Source organism: Apteryx rowi, unplaced genomic scaffold (assembly GCF_003343035.1).
Source record: "Apteryx rowi isolate R43461 unplaced genomic scaffold, aptRow1 scaffold_154, whole genome shotgun sequence".
NCBI classification, from domain to species: domain Eukaryota; kingdom Metazoa; phylum Chordata; class Aves; order Apterygiformes; family Apterygidae; genus Apteryx; species Apteryx rowi.
In genome coordinates, this window is record NW_020447797.1 from 124,326 (window position 1) to 138,926 (window position 14,601).

At 46.2% G+C, this 14,601-nt stretch overlaps 1 protein-coding gene across 4 annotated transcripts in view; it reads right to left on the bottom strand.

The window, feature by feature from the left end:
- KANSL1 (KAT8 regulatory NSL complex subunit 1) overlaps positions 1-14,601 on the bottom strand; it is a 108,629-nt gene that overhangs the window by 26,139 nt on the left and 67,889 nt on the right. For 3 of the 4 annotated variants that reach the window (XM_026059204.1, XM_026059201.1, XM_026059202.1), the window contains 2 exons: positions 6,795-6,936; positions 1,286-1,390 (listed from right to left, as the gene is read on the bottom strand). In XM_026059204.1, the coding sequence (XP_025914989.1) occupies positions 1,286-1,390; positions 6,795-6,936 (247 nt within the window). The remainder of the gene's footprint in view (positions 1-1,285; positions 1,391-6,794; positions 6,937-14,601) is intronic. The other variant, XM_026059203.1, reaches the window with a different exon arrangement.

Here is a 14,601-nt window from a genome sequence, read left to right on the forward strand (position 1 = left end):
GATGCTGKCACAGGGTTTATTACTCTCTAAGCACTTTTTGGGTTAAAACATAAAGGGAGGACGATGACATCGTTGTTCAAAGCCAGACGCTGCGTAATGCTTGCATTTCAATCACGATCTGCAAGAGCCCCTGTCATTCTAGCTCRCCAGCCTCCCGCCGCTCTTCCAGCGTGGCTCTGTTTTGATCTGAAGCGCAATCTACTATTGCAGTCAGGAGAAAAACCTGTTCATTGTACCAAATTACACGGCTGAGTTTTGGGGCTGAGCTAATCTGCTAATTAAAGACTTAAATTCCGAGCACACATCCAAAAGCCCATGTCAAGTGAGGAGACATTTTATTACAATCACTTGTATCAACGCTTGCAGTCCAGCGTTAATCAAGAATTTCACAGTATTTCCTACTATTGTTCAGTATCAGAACTCTGACAGAGCTTTCCAAYGATAGAAGAAAACACATAATACAATTTTATGGTGTCTCTGGTTTTTTTGTTTTTTGTTTTTTTTTTTAACTGTAGCAACTACATTGAATACTGGCCTATGATACTCACGTACTCCTCTGCAACAAAGCTCCCTTTCTCCCCAAATGCTGCATTAGGATGAAGAAGCAGGCGTTCTGCAGCTTGGTAGTAGGAGTTTGAGCCACGTTAAGGACCACCTTTCTCCTAGTACTACACTGCGACTTCAAAATCCTCCATTTTAATACGTAGATGCGTCCCACAGGATCAAAAGTAATCACAGCCAGACTGAGCAGTACGATCAAGCTTTTACTCTGTGGCCTACATTTCTGCATTAAATAATAAATACCTGGCACTCCATATAGTTTCCAGTGCATCTCACCGAGATCATTAGTTCCCTTTCTAAGGGGTAAAACTCCAGCAGATATTAATAGCCACATCTTTAGAAGCCTTTGCTAATTCTGCTGCTCTCAGTTTGAGGTGCTTTTGCTGGAGGGAAAGGATTAGTTAGGATTTTTAAGCTTCGTAAAATGTAATGCATATTACAAAGCTACCCCAAGGAACTCTGTTCTAAAAGGTGTTTAAATCGTTTATAATCCCTCTCCCAAATAACTTGGGAGGGGGCAAACTGCACAGACCAACAGATCTGCAATTCCTATGTAAGGTCCCACAGTGAGGTGCCTCTGCAGGAGGCCAGCTCCGAGCCAGACACACTTTTCAGGTGTTTCTCTCCACCACAGCTTAAAGGACCACCTTCCCGACCACGGACAACACTCAGACTCAGGAATATGACGGATCTGGACACAGTCACTTCTGCTGCTGGCACTTACCAGCCGGTCAGCCCCAGGCTCCAGCTTAACTTCAGCACTAACAGGACGGGACGCATCATCTACTGCAGGATCAGGGGGCGATGCTTCACCAAGAACTATCAGCCCCTGAAAAAGAGGGAAGGGAACAGGAATTAACTGGGGATTCCTTAGTCTCAACAGGGGAGCTGCACATCCATCGCTCGCCAGAAACTAAAACCACCACGCAGCAAGGCTTGCATTCCCACAACATTTTTCAGACGTGATGCCAAGCCGAATCCCTGCTGCATGGATTTTCCTGACAGCGAAGCTGAACTTAGAAGGGGAAGAACAGTGGCTGAAGCCAGATCACATGCCTTCAACCCATTAATAGGAGACAGTTAGCTCCCTAAAACTGCTGAACCACTGCCGCCTTCTCCCTTCCCACCCCTTCCCCTCCTCCCATACGCTCTCCGTACAGTAGGTGCAGCTCGCTGCCTGCCAGCAGAACCAAAAGACCATCTCAGCGTAGTGCAGAGCAGGAAACTACTGCTTTAATAATACTAAGTGGAACTCGCTGCCATGGCCAAACAAACAATTTGGAGTCAGTGCCAAAAATGTGCAGTCAAACTTGTAGCTCTGAGCGGATTTTTCAAAGAAGTGATATTCACAAAATTCAATAAGGCAAGAAAAACACTGATAAACAAACCAATGCTATAAACCTAGTGGGACAAAGCACAGTGGCAAAGCACTGTTTTATCAGGCTTCACATGTTGTCCTGTTTATGTTTTACTCTTTAAGTGAAGCTTACCCAAAAGCCGGGACTGCTTTCTCTCTGATGTCAAGGGATTTGGCCACTGACGTCTCTGTAAGGCTGATCTTATACCCTGAGAGAACCTTTTATACAGCAGATCAGTGGCTTTCCAGAAAAATCTTGGTACCCCTTACTTCAGGGATAGTTTATTTAGAAGCAGACATAAGGTAGTTCATAAACGAAATACCACTGCACATGGCCTCTGAGCAGCAATTCGGAAGTAGCTAGCTTCTAAAGTATGATGACTAGTTTCTAGAGTTTCTTGAGGTCCCAGAAGGATGTTCAGTAGATGAGAGAGGCCAGGAGCCCAAACTCAAATACTGCTGTGTTTCTCCTGCGCTCTTGAAAATCCATCTCCAAAAGCAAGCCATCACATTTTGCTCCTGCTTCTAGAAACCTCCTCAGCCACGCTTCAGCAGCAGAGAGGTCGGTCCTCTCCGGGTCTCAAGTATAGGAGACAACTGACACAAAGCTAGCAAAAGGGGAAAAGCAACAACTAAATGGAAAATTGGAATCAAGGAAATTGCTTCCTTTTGACCCTCCAGAAACACCTGGGTTTCTAGTTTGTTCAGACAGGAGGAGATGGAGAAGCACGTGCATCAGGAACAGAAACAGCTACCAAGGACTTAGCCTTGGGCTTAAAGACAGGAGGACGAAGGGAGCTGCTCTGCGCCTCAGGAAAAAGAGTAGTAATTACTTCCAAATACTATGAGTATTTGTTTAAAGATATGTCACTTCATTGATACTTTGTCTTAAGAGCTCCACTCTGCCGAGGTGCTGAAGAGCTCACCCATCTGCAAAATACAGATGAGAGGAGGCGACTTTCAGAGTAAGCGCAATGCTTCGCACAGCCTTCCCGTGCCGTGACGTATTCGGTGCTTTTGTTTTTCACGGTCTCATACAGAAGCTGCACTGTCCAAACCTACCCTACCTGCTACCCACCCTGTCCTCGGCCACCCACCCAGGACACAGCCTCGAGGAACTTACAACCTTGAAGTCAGGACGGCATCTTCCCACTGAGTAGTTGCGCTCTCTCTTTTTTGCTTTTAAGATTTTTAAACCTCTCTTGTTTATAGGGTTGTGAATAATACAGTAGGAATTAGAAGGGCAACAAAATTTCAAGTGCCTTTCAGAGCAGGGAAAGGAGCAGTTCTTGCGGATTATGCCAAGGTCACACAATACTTCCCCCCCCCCCCGCCAGCATTCTGCAAAACAAAAACAAACAAAAGCAGCCCAAAAAGGGCCCTCCCTCCGTATTTATGGAGCTTCTTCATTGCCCTCATTTTTATCATTATTTATGGTCTTAATGAGAAGTCAGTTGTACACTTCTCGGTTACACTGTTTCACGGTCCTATAACAGTCGGCAGCTTCTGGCAAGGGACCAAGGGGTGGGGAGGATGACTGACACACATTAAGACATATCAGAAAGAGCCCGGGTGTCTTACACGGCTCCTCCCAGAGACAGCAGCATCTATTATTGTGCCTCCAAGCCTGGCATATCCGAGCACAGATTGGAACAGGAAACGCTCATGTAAGAACTGCTGCAAATCCCTTAGCAAGAGGCTCCTCCCAGCTCTTTTTCCGCTCTTCCCATCATGAGTTTGTTTTTTTGTTTTTTGTTTTAAATCAGCAGCTTTGAACAGAGCTCCAAACAGTTCTTCACACGGCTGCTAACACAGAGGGATCTGACCGAAAGAAGAGTGAATCCCCCTCGCCTGGTCTGGGGACAAGTTGAATTTGGGTCTCCAGAAGGGATGTGCAAACGGTTTCATCTGGGTTTCAACCAATTACAAAAAATTCCTCCCAGAGCCTTCAATCTTAATTCACCTCTTATCTCATCTGTGCAAGAAGGAAACTCATAAGGAAAGAGGCAGAAAAGAGAAGGAAAACGCTCTTCACTCCTCTTCAAATACAGCGAATCTGCCACCCCACGTTCAGGGAGGTGCAAAGACGCTGCCTGGGTGGGGGTGCCAGTATCGGGCCACACCTCACCTAAAAAAAGTCCCCAAAAAGGACATTTGTGAAAAGAAACAAAAATACCACGTTACCTTCATGGAAATCCAGGCCCCTAAAGTAAGTGGACACACACTTCCAAACCAACACAGAGTAGAAAGCACAACAGCTCACTATTTTAAATGCCAGAAAACACAGTACTTCACAACTAACTTTCAACACACGCTCACTTAATTGTTGTTTTCCTCCACATCTTACCAGGTTCCAACCAAGCTGATCCAAATGTGCTGAAAACACAATTACTGCTGAGACACCAAGGCAGCAGAGTGTACCTTCAAAACAGAATGTTATTTGCAATTGCCTCGTCCTGCTGCTCCTTTAACTTGACAAAGCAATGCATCTTTCCTGCAAGGGTACACCGGGATGTAAATCTCAACCCATAAATATAATTACTTTTTTTTTTGTTTTAAAGCAGCAGCTTAGAATTCCTCCAGCAGTCACATTTTAACCTCCTTACATTTTTAGTCCTCGCTACAAATAATCTAATCCAGAGTCAAGTTATGTTGTTTGAAAAAACAAGGTGTCTCCAGATTCTTCAACTGTTGCCTTTGCACAATTCAAAGTCAAGCCCATTCCAAAAAGATTCTTGCATTACTGAAACAGGCACGCGTGTCTCCAACTTCTACACTTGCCCCTAGTTGCTTTTATACCTTACTCCGAGTTCTTCACTGATGAGAACAGAAGATGTTTTACAAAGCATCCCTGAGCTCAAGGACATCAACACAACGACAGCTGGGTGCAAGTGGTGGTCTCCATGAAGCGCTATCAGAATGATGAGGCATTCGATATCCACCTTCTTGTTCAGGCAGACCCACCACTGTCAAACCCTGAACATCTGAACTCTTTTGCTACTACTGTAAGTGGCGTGCGCAACCTTAAATTCATGTATCGCGTTATCTCAGCTGAGGAATTCTTGTTTGAGCAAGTCCAAATAGATGAACATCCTGAAACCTCAGATGTACTTTTCAACTTTGACACAATACAGTGATGTTCTCCTTTCAGACCTAGAGACTACAACCTTAGATAAAAACATATGGGATGCTTGTAGACATTATCGGGCCATTTCACATGTCTGCCAAGCTGTCATATACTGGTGAAAGCACTAAATCATTAGATGAGTATTTTTTCCATTATTTTTTAACATCTAAATGTCYGGAGCAATCATGTACTTCACTGAACAACAACATAGGCAAGAGGGAATAAATGGTATTTGAAAACTAACACTGTGACACAACACTCAAGTTTTAAGACTTTTCCTTTATAATCATGGATGGCCCTTCGCCCATTGAGTATCAAATGGTAAGTAGAACAGCTCACACATTAAGAGAAAACTGATGCTGAAACCCTGAAATACATCTTGATCACTCTTCATTCATGACAAAAATATCTCAACATTTGCAGTAGCAGTATTTCAGCAGAATTGCCACCACTCAGTGGCACATCTGCTTTTCAAGGATCTGACGGAAGTCATCCTCTGTTGAGCCAGAGGAAAGAAATTCATAGAAATCTTGCCACATCAGTTTTGAACAGTTGCTCCCCTTCTAAAGAGAAGGTGAATGAGCCTCCATTACCTCAGTCCATTTGGTGATCTAAACCCCATCTTTATCTTCCAGTAGTCACATACTTCATACTGATACCTGCCAGTTACTAAACCACAAGCAGTTTGCAGCAGTGTTTAGCAATTTTGTATTTTATACTTAGAAACCATCTTGCAAGATCTGCTTTCTTAAGACAGAAGAGAGAAGACACTTTCTGAAACCAGTTCACTAATTTGACACACAGTCCAATTCTGAGAAGTCTTTTCCTCTAATCTCAATAATGTATTTCATTCAGTAAGCCATGGTCTTCTACCTAGTCATTTATAGCAGTTAGTGACTCAATTAGCCTGTTTTTCTACATAGCTGCATAAAAGACCACAATCTTCCTCCCCTGCCTGTGCATTTCTACCTGCCTGGAAGTCTCTTCTCATCATTCCCCCAGGACACTGTGCTTCTTGAGAAAAGTGTTTGCTGGACTCTGAATTCCTGAGGATCTGTAAATTGATGCAATACCACGACACTTCTTGCTACAAACTCCAGACATTCCTCCCTCCCAGGCCTGACGTTTAGCTATGCATGCCTGAACAGAGTAAGTCTTGATAACAGCTCCTTCCTCACCCCTTCTCTGCTCTCCCCCATTCCCATGCCATCTGAGAGCAAGTTTGGAAAAAACCTTCCACCGAAGAAGGTCAGCACCTAGAAACAGACTTTATTATCATACTGACTCAGTTTTAAGCCTGTGATATGCGATTGTATCTCAAGCTGACTTCCTCCACAGTCCCCTCCCTTTCCCAATAAGTCTCTTGTTCTGCTGTTCCTTATCCTCATATCTTCAGCTACTCCCAAAAAGAAAGAACAGGAAGGAAAACAAAATCAAATAAAAAAAGAGAAAGGCTAGAATGGTGGGGAGCAGCAATAAGCATGCAAAAGCAACAGCTCTCTTCAATACTCAAACGCTGGCTGTAAAGTAAGGTGCTGCTATCTTTGTGTTACCTTATTGAACCAGGGAAAAGAACTACACTCAGCGTATGCCAAATAACATTACATGTAGTCACAACTGTGCAATATGCTTCATGAGATGCAGGACAAACAGCATTATACGCACTCCACCTTGCATCAGGAGAGAGCGAGCCATCAGGAAGCCGACAGAGCCAAATCACACACATACAAACGTGCTTCCGGTCCTCACCTTATTGGCTCTAATCTGCTTGTAAATATCCGTTTGCTGCCGGATTCGGTATTCCAGGTCTGAGACGTGGGCTTGGAGCCAATTCCAACGACTGACGATGGCTGCACGGTCTGCTGCCCATCTCCACTCTGCCCTTCGTCTCCTGGAAAAATAAAAAGGGGGAAAGGGGTTATTTTGAGTGCAATTTTAATTATACAGTCTACAAACAGCCTAGTTAGAACTGTCAAATAAATCAAAAGCTACATACTGAATGGCATGAGTGATACCCTCTAGCCACCACTAATTATGACCAGCCAAACCCAAGATGTGCTACAAAAGCCATGCCTTCACAGAGCATTATCAAAACAGCTTTTGGTACCTAGTGATTGAAGTCCTGCCTATGCAAGCATTAAGATTTTACGCTAAGCTTGGCTAAATCAGCAGCTCCAGTCCTATCTGGCCACATCTGCCTGACCCACTTTTCCAAGTCTTGAAGAAAAACCCATCTACCCTCACTCCCTAAACTTACTCTCTTTAAAAGCACTTCTGTCATCAGTCATGAAATACAGCTGAGCACCAGTGGATACCACATGGCCACAATTAAAGCACTGTGGCAAGTCTTACTACGCGCGCGACCCTTCGGTTTTAAGAGAGTAACCACTGCTGGAGACAAGCAACAGAGATAACAGCGGCCCTGCACAAGCTGCTCCTCTGCAATGAGGTGTTGCAAAGGAAAGCAGACAACGGTAAACTTGATTTCTGCATCCGACAGCTCGACCTAGCAAACAAGGAAGCCAGGAGAAACAGAAATTACCCAGTGAACTGCACCTTCTGATCTCCAGAGGCGCGAGCACGTGTGGGCGTGCGCGTGGGGGAACCCACACGCTTTGCAAGCGTTGACCGATTTCCTACCTTCATTATCTCTACTGCAAACACAAAATATGGTTCTGCAGACGCATAAATACACTTTCGTTAGTATGTGCACTACACCATCGCATTTTATAGCCAACTGCTACAAAAACGCCCTTACTCTGTATTGCTGTGCTCCAGACAAAAGCAAGCAAACAGAAAGAAACGGAAAAAAACAAAACAAAAACAAAACACAGGGAGGTAACGTAGGTAGAAATCCAAGGCTCCACTCGCCCACTTCAGCAGGGCCACAGCACAACAGAGCCTTTGCCACATCTGGATAATCAAGAACACAAAACTATCTAACCAAGAAAACCTTTTGCTGAGATTAATCCATCTCGTAGCTGAAGCCAGGCACTGTGGCAAAACCACCACGAGGTAGGTGAGATTTCTCCCAGTTGTCAAATCCCCATTGCTTGTGAAATGAAATGCAAGGTAAATATGAAATGAATTACATACCATGCAAGCAAATTTATTACTGAAGGCCATGAGCTGTCCCTAACTGAAGATATGGTAAGCAACAGCAGCAACCAAGTTCCTAGAAAAAATTACACCTCTTATGCATCTGCTGTTATTTAGAAGTACCGCTACCAAAGCACTTGCCTAAAAAAAGCACCAGGGTTATTACAAGTTTCAAATCAGCTAATACAAATACCCTGAAAAGAATGAGCTGGCTCCGTGGAACTGCAACCGAAATGCTCACATTTGGAATAAGACAATCCTACGTATCCTTACTCGACCTCCGATCTGCGTGTGTGATTTCATTTCTTGGTTAATTTGGATGAGGCCAGATTTCCGCAGACATGGGCAATTGCAGTAACTGCCTATATTCTTCCCAGGCCTCTCCAAGACCGTTTCCAAATCACCTCTGTGAACTTCAGAACAACAGTTCTTCTCTCTGATATCCTTCACCATGTAAAACATCTGCTCTATTTTGATCAACACTGACCTTACATTCAGTGTAAATTTTAACATTTATAGTAGATGGATGCCAAAGCAAGGCTTGCTCTTAATCCTCCATCAGCTACACTGAGGATGCAGCCAGGAGAGCCTAAGACAAAAGTAGGCCAGGGCTGGATAAAGGTCTGATTTACCCCACCAGCTCGGCAGTACCAGCRCTGCATAAAGGCCTGATTTAGCCTACCTGCTAGCCAGGGTGACCACAGGGTTAATCCAGTTTACAATGGCTGAACAGTTGCCAATACCACCCCCAGCATCACCAGATCATGCCGCTCCAATCCAGATCCCTGGCCCGGACATGCTTTATTCTGTTCCAAGAAGGATAACGCGTTGCAAGCTTTAAGGCAGAGGGGACTTCCTCCCAGCAAGGAAACTCCAGTCTGCCTCCGAAACGGCATGAAACCCCCTTTGTGACACTGAAGCAGAGAAAAGCGGAGTTCAGGAATCACGTCTTCCACCCTCATCTGGCAGAGAAGTTCCCCCAAGTGTCACCGTTACTCTGACTCAATCACCCACAAAACTGATGGCATTTTCATACTGTAGTTTCCCACAAGACTTTCCAAAACACATTACTTTTCTCCCAGCTAAATTTTCCAATACTTCCATTTCAGAAGCAAAGGAGAATTTCAAAGGAGAAGGGTTCATCTTTTTTTTTTTTTGTAGTTTAAACTAAAAAGTAAAGGCCTCTGCAATGGCTGTCTTTGCTTTCATGAATGGCATCTTCAGCATCCATGGATAAAACAGACTATCTGGACTTCCAGAAATTTTGGGATTCTGATAAGCCAGATCTCACCACAGCTCAGCTCCCATTACAGCCTCGCAGGTCCTCAACATTACACTTCATCTCGCAGAATGGTGGGTTTTCAATCCACAAAGAAACAATTCATAGGCTATAGACCGAAGTTTTCACAAAAAGAAACTGAAAAGGCCAAGCTCACTGTCAGTAGGCTTAAGTTTACTGTCAGGGGATCCACACTGCAATGGGAATTTTTTTTTAATTAGTTAGAAGAAAGATCGAAAGTCACTGTTGAGAGCACCTCTAAACTTGCCTGCTACCTTGTTTTCCTCTGCAGGGTTCTCAGGTATCCACGCCTGCGGGAACAATATTGTCCTGCTCCTTAAGTAAGTCTYATGCTTTTATTCAGATTACGAAATAGAAATCAAGATTAAGTATATAAAAGAAAAGTTCATGCCTATCTAGATTCCTAAGTGACACAGGAAATAAGAAGTGGTAGATCTGCTCTTTGCTTTACCTAAAAATCAGGACATGCGATACCCCAGAAAAATCCACTGTATTCAAACCAAAAATAAACCCAGGTAAGCGAAACAGTAATGTATACTTCCCTCCCTGACATCCTGCARCATAGGTGGAGGACAGGAACACGCATAATGATGGCTCAGCCACACTTTCCAAAACAGTACTGAACGGCGCGTGGGCCTCTAAATATAGAGTTAAGGCTTTTTCAGAGCCTGTCCAACTACCCCCTTTGCCGCGATGTGCCATCAGCGACGTGCATGCTTTCCTCACGCAGATCAGCTTTCAGGTAGCAAGCCGCATAACTTCTTTAGCTTTAATCTCTATACAAATACAAGAAGAACGATTTCTCTTGACCGGCCCTAGGAAGTAAAAGCCACTCACGAAACGCAGCCTTTGCGATCGCTGCAGTCAGTCGCCGCCGGCAGTCACCCGACACCCCAACCAGAGAACAGGCGAGCAGGGAGGGGCAACCCACTTCCTTTCCCTCTAAACATCAGGGACTTGGAAATGACAATAAAAGAGTTTATCGCACCTGCCCGATAGGGGTTTTGGATTAAGCAGAACAAGGGGATAGAGAAGACAGCCAGATGGCTGGGCAAGACCGGTGTTACTTAAAGCGGGCTGCATGCCTTGTCGCAAAAGCGCTCTGCACTTAGAAAGGCAAAGCCGTGGTGGTGAGTGAGAGCAGCAGCAGCAGCAGCACGGTAGTAACTCCTGCAGCTCCCAAGGCAAACACTAATCGCGTTGCTGCACGGGTATGTTTTGTGTAATTGCAAGCACACGCACAAAATAGGTTACTGAGGTGCGGCGCCAAATGTGCTTACTTAGGCAGCAGAAGGCAGCTGCTAGGGTCACTTTTAGCATGGGATCAGAGGAAAACAAAAAAAAAAACAACCTTATTCTCCTTTAGCCTGAACAAGAATGAGGTTTAGAAATTGAAAGTAATAGATGAGGAGCTGAAATCAGGGAGTTTTATAAGGGCTGGGGAAGTCTGAGGATCGGGATTCGACCCCCTTCCCATTCGGCAGGGCGCRGAGGGCGGCAGGAGCAGGACAGCGCCAGCGTCACGTGGCTGCAGGCCGAGGGGCCAGYGCGGGCAGGGGCTGCCCAGGCAGCTGTGAGGGGAGGGTGAGCCCGGGAGCCGAGCCTGGGACAGAAGACAAATTATTTGGGGGCCTGATCCTTTAGAAGTCACGGGAAAAAAAAAAAAAATTAGTGAAAACCCCCCTGGGCAGACTCACGGCCCTTCCGCGCAGCCGGACGCAGGACACGTGGGGGCCGGGCGCCCGCCCCGCGCGCAGCTGGCGTGGCACTCAGCTTGACGGACAAGGACAGCGTCCTGGAAACTTCGGCAGATGGTGCTTATTGTAAACAGCGCGCGCGCCGAACGAGCAGCCTGACGTCTCCTCGCCCAGAGGGAACCAGCGCCCGCCCGGAAGGTCCCAGGCCTTTCGCACCGGGTGGCAGGCAGGGACGGAGGGGGAGGCTGGGTGTGCGCGCGCACGCATCGGGCGGAGGAGGAAGAAAAACCGAGGCAAGGTTAAGACAAACCGAGCTCAGCCCGCGGGATTATAAACACTGCACACGCTCGGGAGGCTGTAGGGCTTCACAGCAAAGGGGTGAGGGAAGCACCGGAGCCCTCTCCCYGGATGCCGACTCTCACGGTCCGTGGCAGAGAACCTCAAATTCTGCCGCTTTGGGGCTAGCAGGGAAAAACCTCAAGGCGTAAACAGCCCTCGAGCAACCGGGAGGCCAGAAGCCATGCAGAAGGGCACGGCGTGTCTGCGTTCCCAGTAGAAGCGCTACGCAACCTTTAAGAAAACGACAGGAAGTAACTTTATCAACATGATAGTTTTTCAGATTGGCCTGATTAAATCAAGAGGGAACAGCTGAGGAAAGGTGGGAGGTAAACACTTCCTAAAAGAAACAGAAGTTAGTTTAATATTACTGGAGAAGGGCAGGAAAAAAATATCCCATATTGTATTAGCCCAAATCCTTGGGACTGGCTACAGTCATTCCCTAAGTAAAAAAAACAGGCAGTTGTGGGTTAAATTCAGTTGCACTCAAACACTGAAGTCAGCTGCAGAGAAGGCAACCCACCAGCCAAACACTCTTGCCAGAGACAGCAGCGTCCCCGTTTTACACSTGGGAAAACGAGCAGCACAGAGAGGTGACCTGCTCCCACCATCCAACAAGCTGCCGGAGGCAGGGAATCAAGCTCTGTCCTCGGAGGCAGAGGAAGCCAGCCCTGCTCACCGCTCAGCTTCAACTATTTCAGACAGGGGCGTGCGCTCTGCTCTTTCAAACCGGTATAAATACGCCGCTGCCAACGAACGCGGGAACACCTAGGTCAGCGCAGCTCCACTGTACAACCTGTGCTAGATAGACCAAGTTCAATTGCTTCAGCACTATCGATGCTGTAAAAGCTGTACAACCTCCATATAGATAAGCCCTCCCTAACACTACCTCCAWCTCTGATGATACTTGCTTAAACCAAGTTAATAAATAAAATCTAATAAAAGCCGCCAYGCAGTGCTTCAGGGTTAAGATGCACAGGTCCGTAGAATGGAAATAATCTCTTGGTGACAAAAAAGATCTTGTCATACCCAAGTAAAGGCACATCCAAACGCTCCTCCCGCTAGCAGGAGGTTTTACATATTGCTATAGAGGAAATTAAGGGCCCATCAGAGCTCCCTGCTGCTGTATTGTTTTATACTAGAAAGTCTAATGAGAACATGCATTCATTTTGCTTCTTCTAAACTGTCAGAGAAGCTGTGATGTCTCCCTCAGCCAAGTGACCAGTGGCGAGTAAGCCCTTGCCGGCTGTCAGTCTGTCCTTCCAGACACACTCGCAACAGAAATTGAGAGCCTTGCTCTGGATACTCCCCCAAATCTCCCGTCATCCTCCAGTTCAAAAGTCAATACAAAACAGCTGTGAAAGAGGCCAAGCCTGTGGCTCAGAGTCACAGTTGCATTTGAGGGAGCTGGAGATGGCTGCTGATAGGGGAAGTGCAAGTCCTCTAGTGCATGAAGACAGCTCAATCTGCTGAGCCTGCAAAAACAAACACCATTTCTTGTTGCAACTTTGCACTGCTCCCCTCTGAGGCTGGGAGTAGTCTTCATGCTCTAAATTAAAGCGAAAGCATTACAGAACAGTAGCGGTCACCCTGCATCTTTCTTTCTAATGAGCCCGTGCAGCTGAATGCCCATGGAGTGGACAGAGATGGCACTAACATACCTCAAGAATGAGAATTTAGCAGATTTTTCACCCGGAGACTGGCCTACTAAGGGCCCAGCTGCAAAGCAAACAAAGCAGATCCTCCAGCTGCTACTAAACTGTCATGAAAATGACACAAAGAAGTACAGAAAACTATAGCAAAAAGAGTTCAGACAAGTTACATGCTGGAGGGAAACTACATATAAGAACCACTTATAAGAGTTAGCAATAATGAATGAAAAGCAACCGCTGAGGTCTGGAGAGAGATTGCTTCTGCCACCCAGAACACTTGAGCAAGCCCAAGTCCTCTTGATGTTAAGTGAGGAGTAACAGGTCGCTCTGGAAGAAAGAGTCAGTCTCAACACCAGGAAGACAGAGAAATGTGACATACAGAAACACTGAAAAACGTTGCACATACACAAGCAGTCTGCATGGTGAAACAGCAATAGAAGAGATTCACAGTGAACCAGAAAATACTTTCTGCAACAAAGAACTGAGCCCACAGAAAGCTCCGCTTTGCTATCAGGTCTGGTGTATTATAAGCCAAGCGTTCGCACCCCCCTCTGCCTGCGCCCGGGGCGAGGGCGGCAAAGCCGGGCTGACTGGCACAGCCCCGGGCCCACGGCAGATCTGAAAGTCTTGGGCAATGACCCACCAGCCTCTCCCTTGCAGGGCAAATAGCAATTAATACTGCGACACAAGGCCGTAAGCTGCAGCTCTCCAGGCACTTTGCATATGGTTCCCCTCCTCCACCCTTTTTGGCATATACCCTGCGGCTTTTCCGCTCCCTGAAACGTGTTCACCTACCAACACAGAGGCCACTCTGTATTTCCTCTCCACGTTCTCATGCAGCTTTCAATGGAAGAAATCACCAAAGACCACCTCTGGTTCACAGCCCCAGATTTGGAGACCTTTTCCCAAAAGATATACAACCTCAGGTCGCCTCCTGCCAGACACAGGGTGGCAGAGGTATTAGCTGATTTCACGTACAAGGCTCACCATGATGTTAGGAGAGATCCCAAGTAGTAGGTTACAGGACAACATTTCTTGAATAAGACAACCAAGCATCTCTCCACCAAATGAGGCTCAGTATCAAGAGGGACTCAAGAGACACTTGCCAGGTGGCCCATGACTGGAGCTCCACTTTGGCAATTCTGAATGAGCCTATGCGATGGAGAAAAGGATCTAATCTCTAGTAACAGATCCAGACACAACAAAAATTCACTATCTGAGGGAGAAGGAAGAGAGTGGGTAATCGTAAAAGACTGTCCAATGAAGCTCTATGTTTCTCTACAAGATTATATGCATGGAGCTAGTTCTTCATGGAGGTTTCCATCTTGATCCAGTCTTGTGCTGCCTAGCCAAATCCTCCTTTTCTCGAGCTGTCCTATCCGGAGTTCCCCATCTCACACCCTGTGCTGACTTGCTACAGTCCCACCGCAGCACACCACACCCTTTCCTGTGGGAGGCACCCTGCGGTTCAC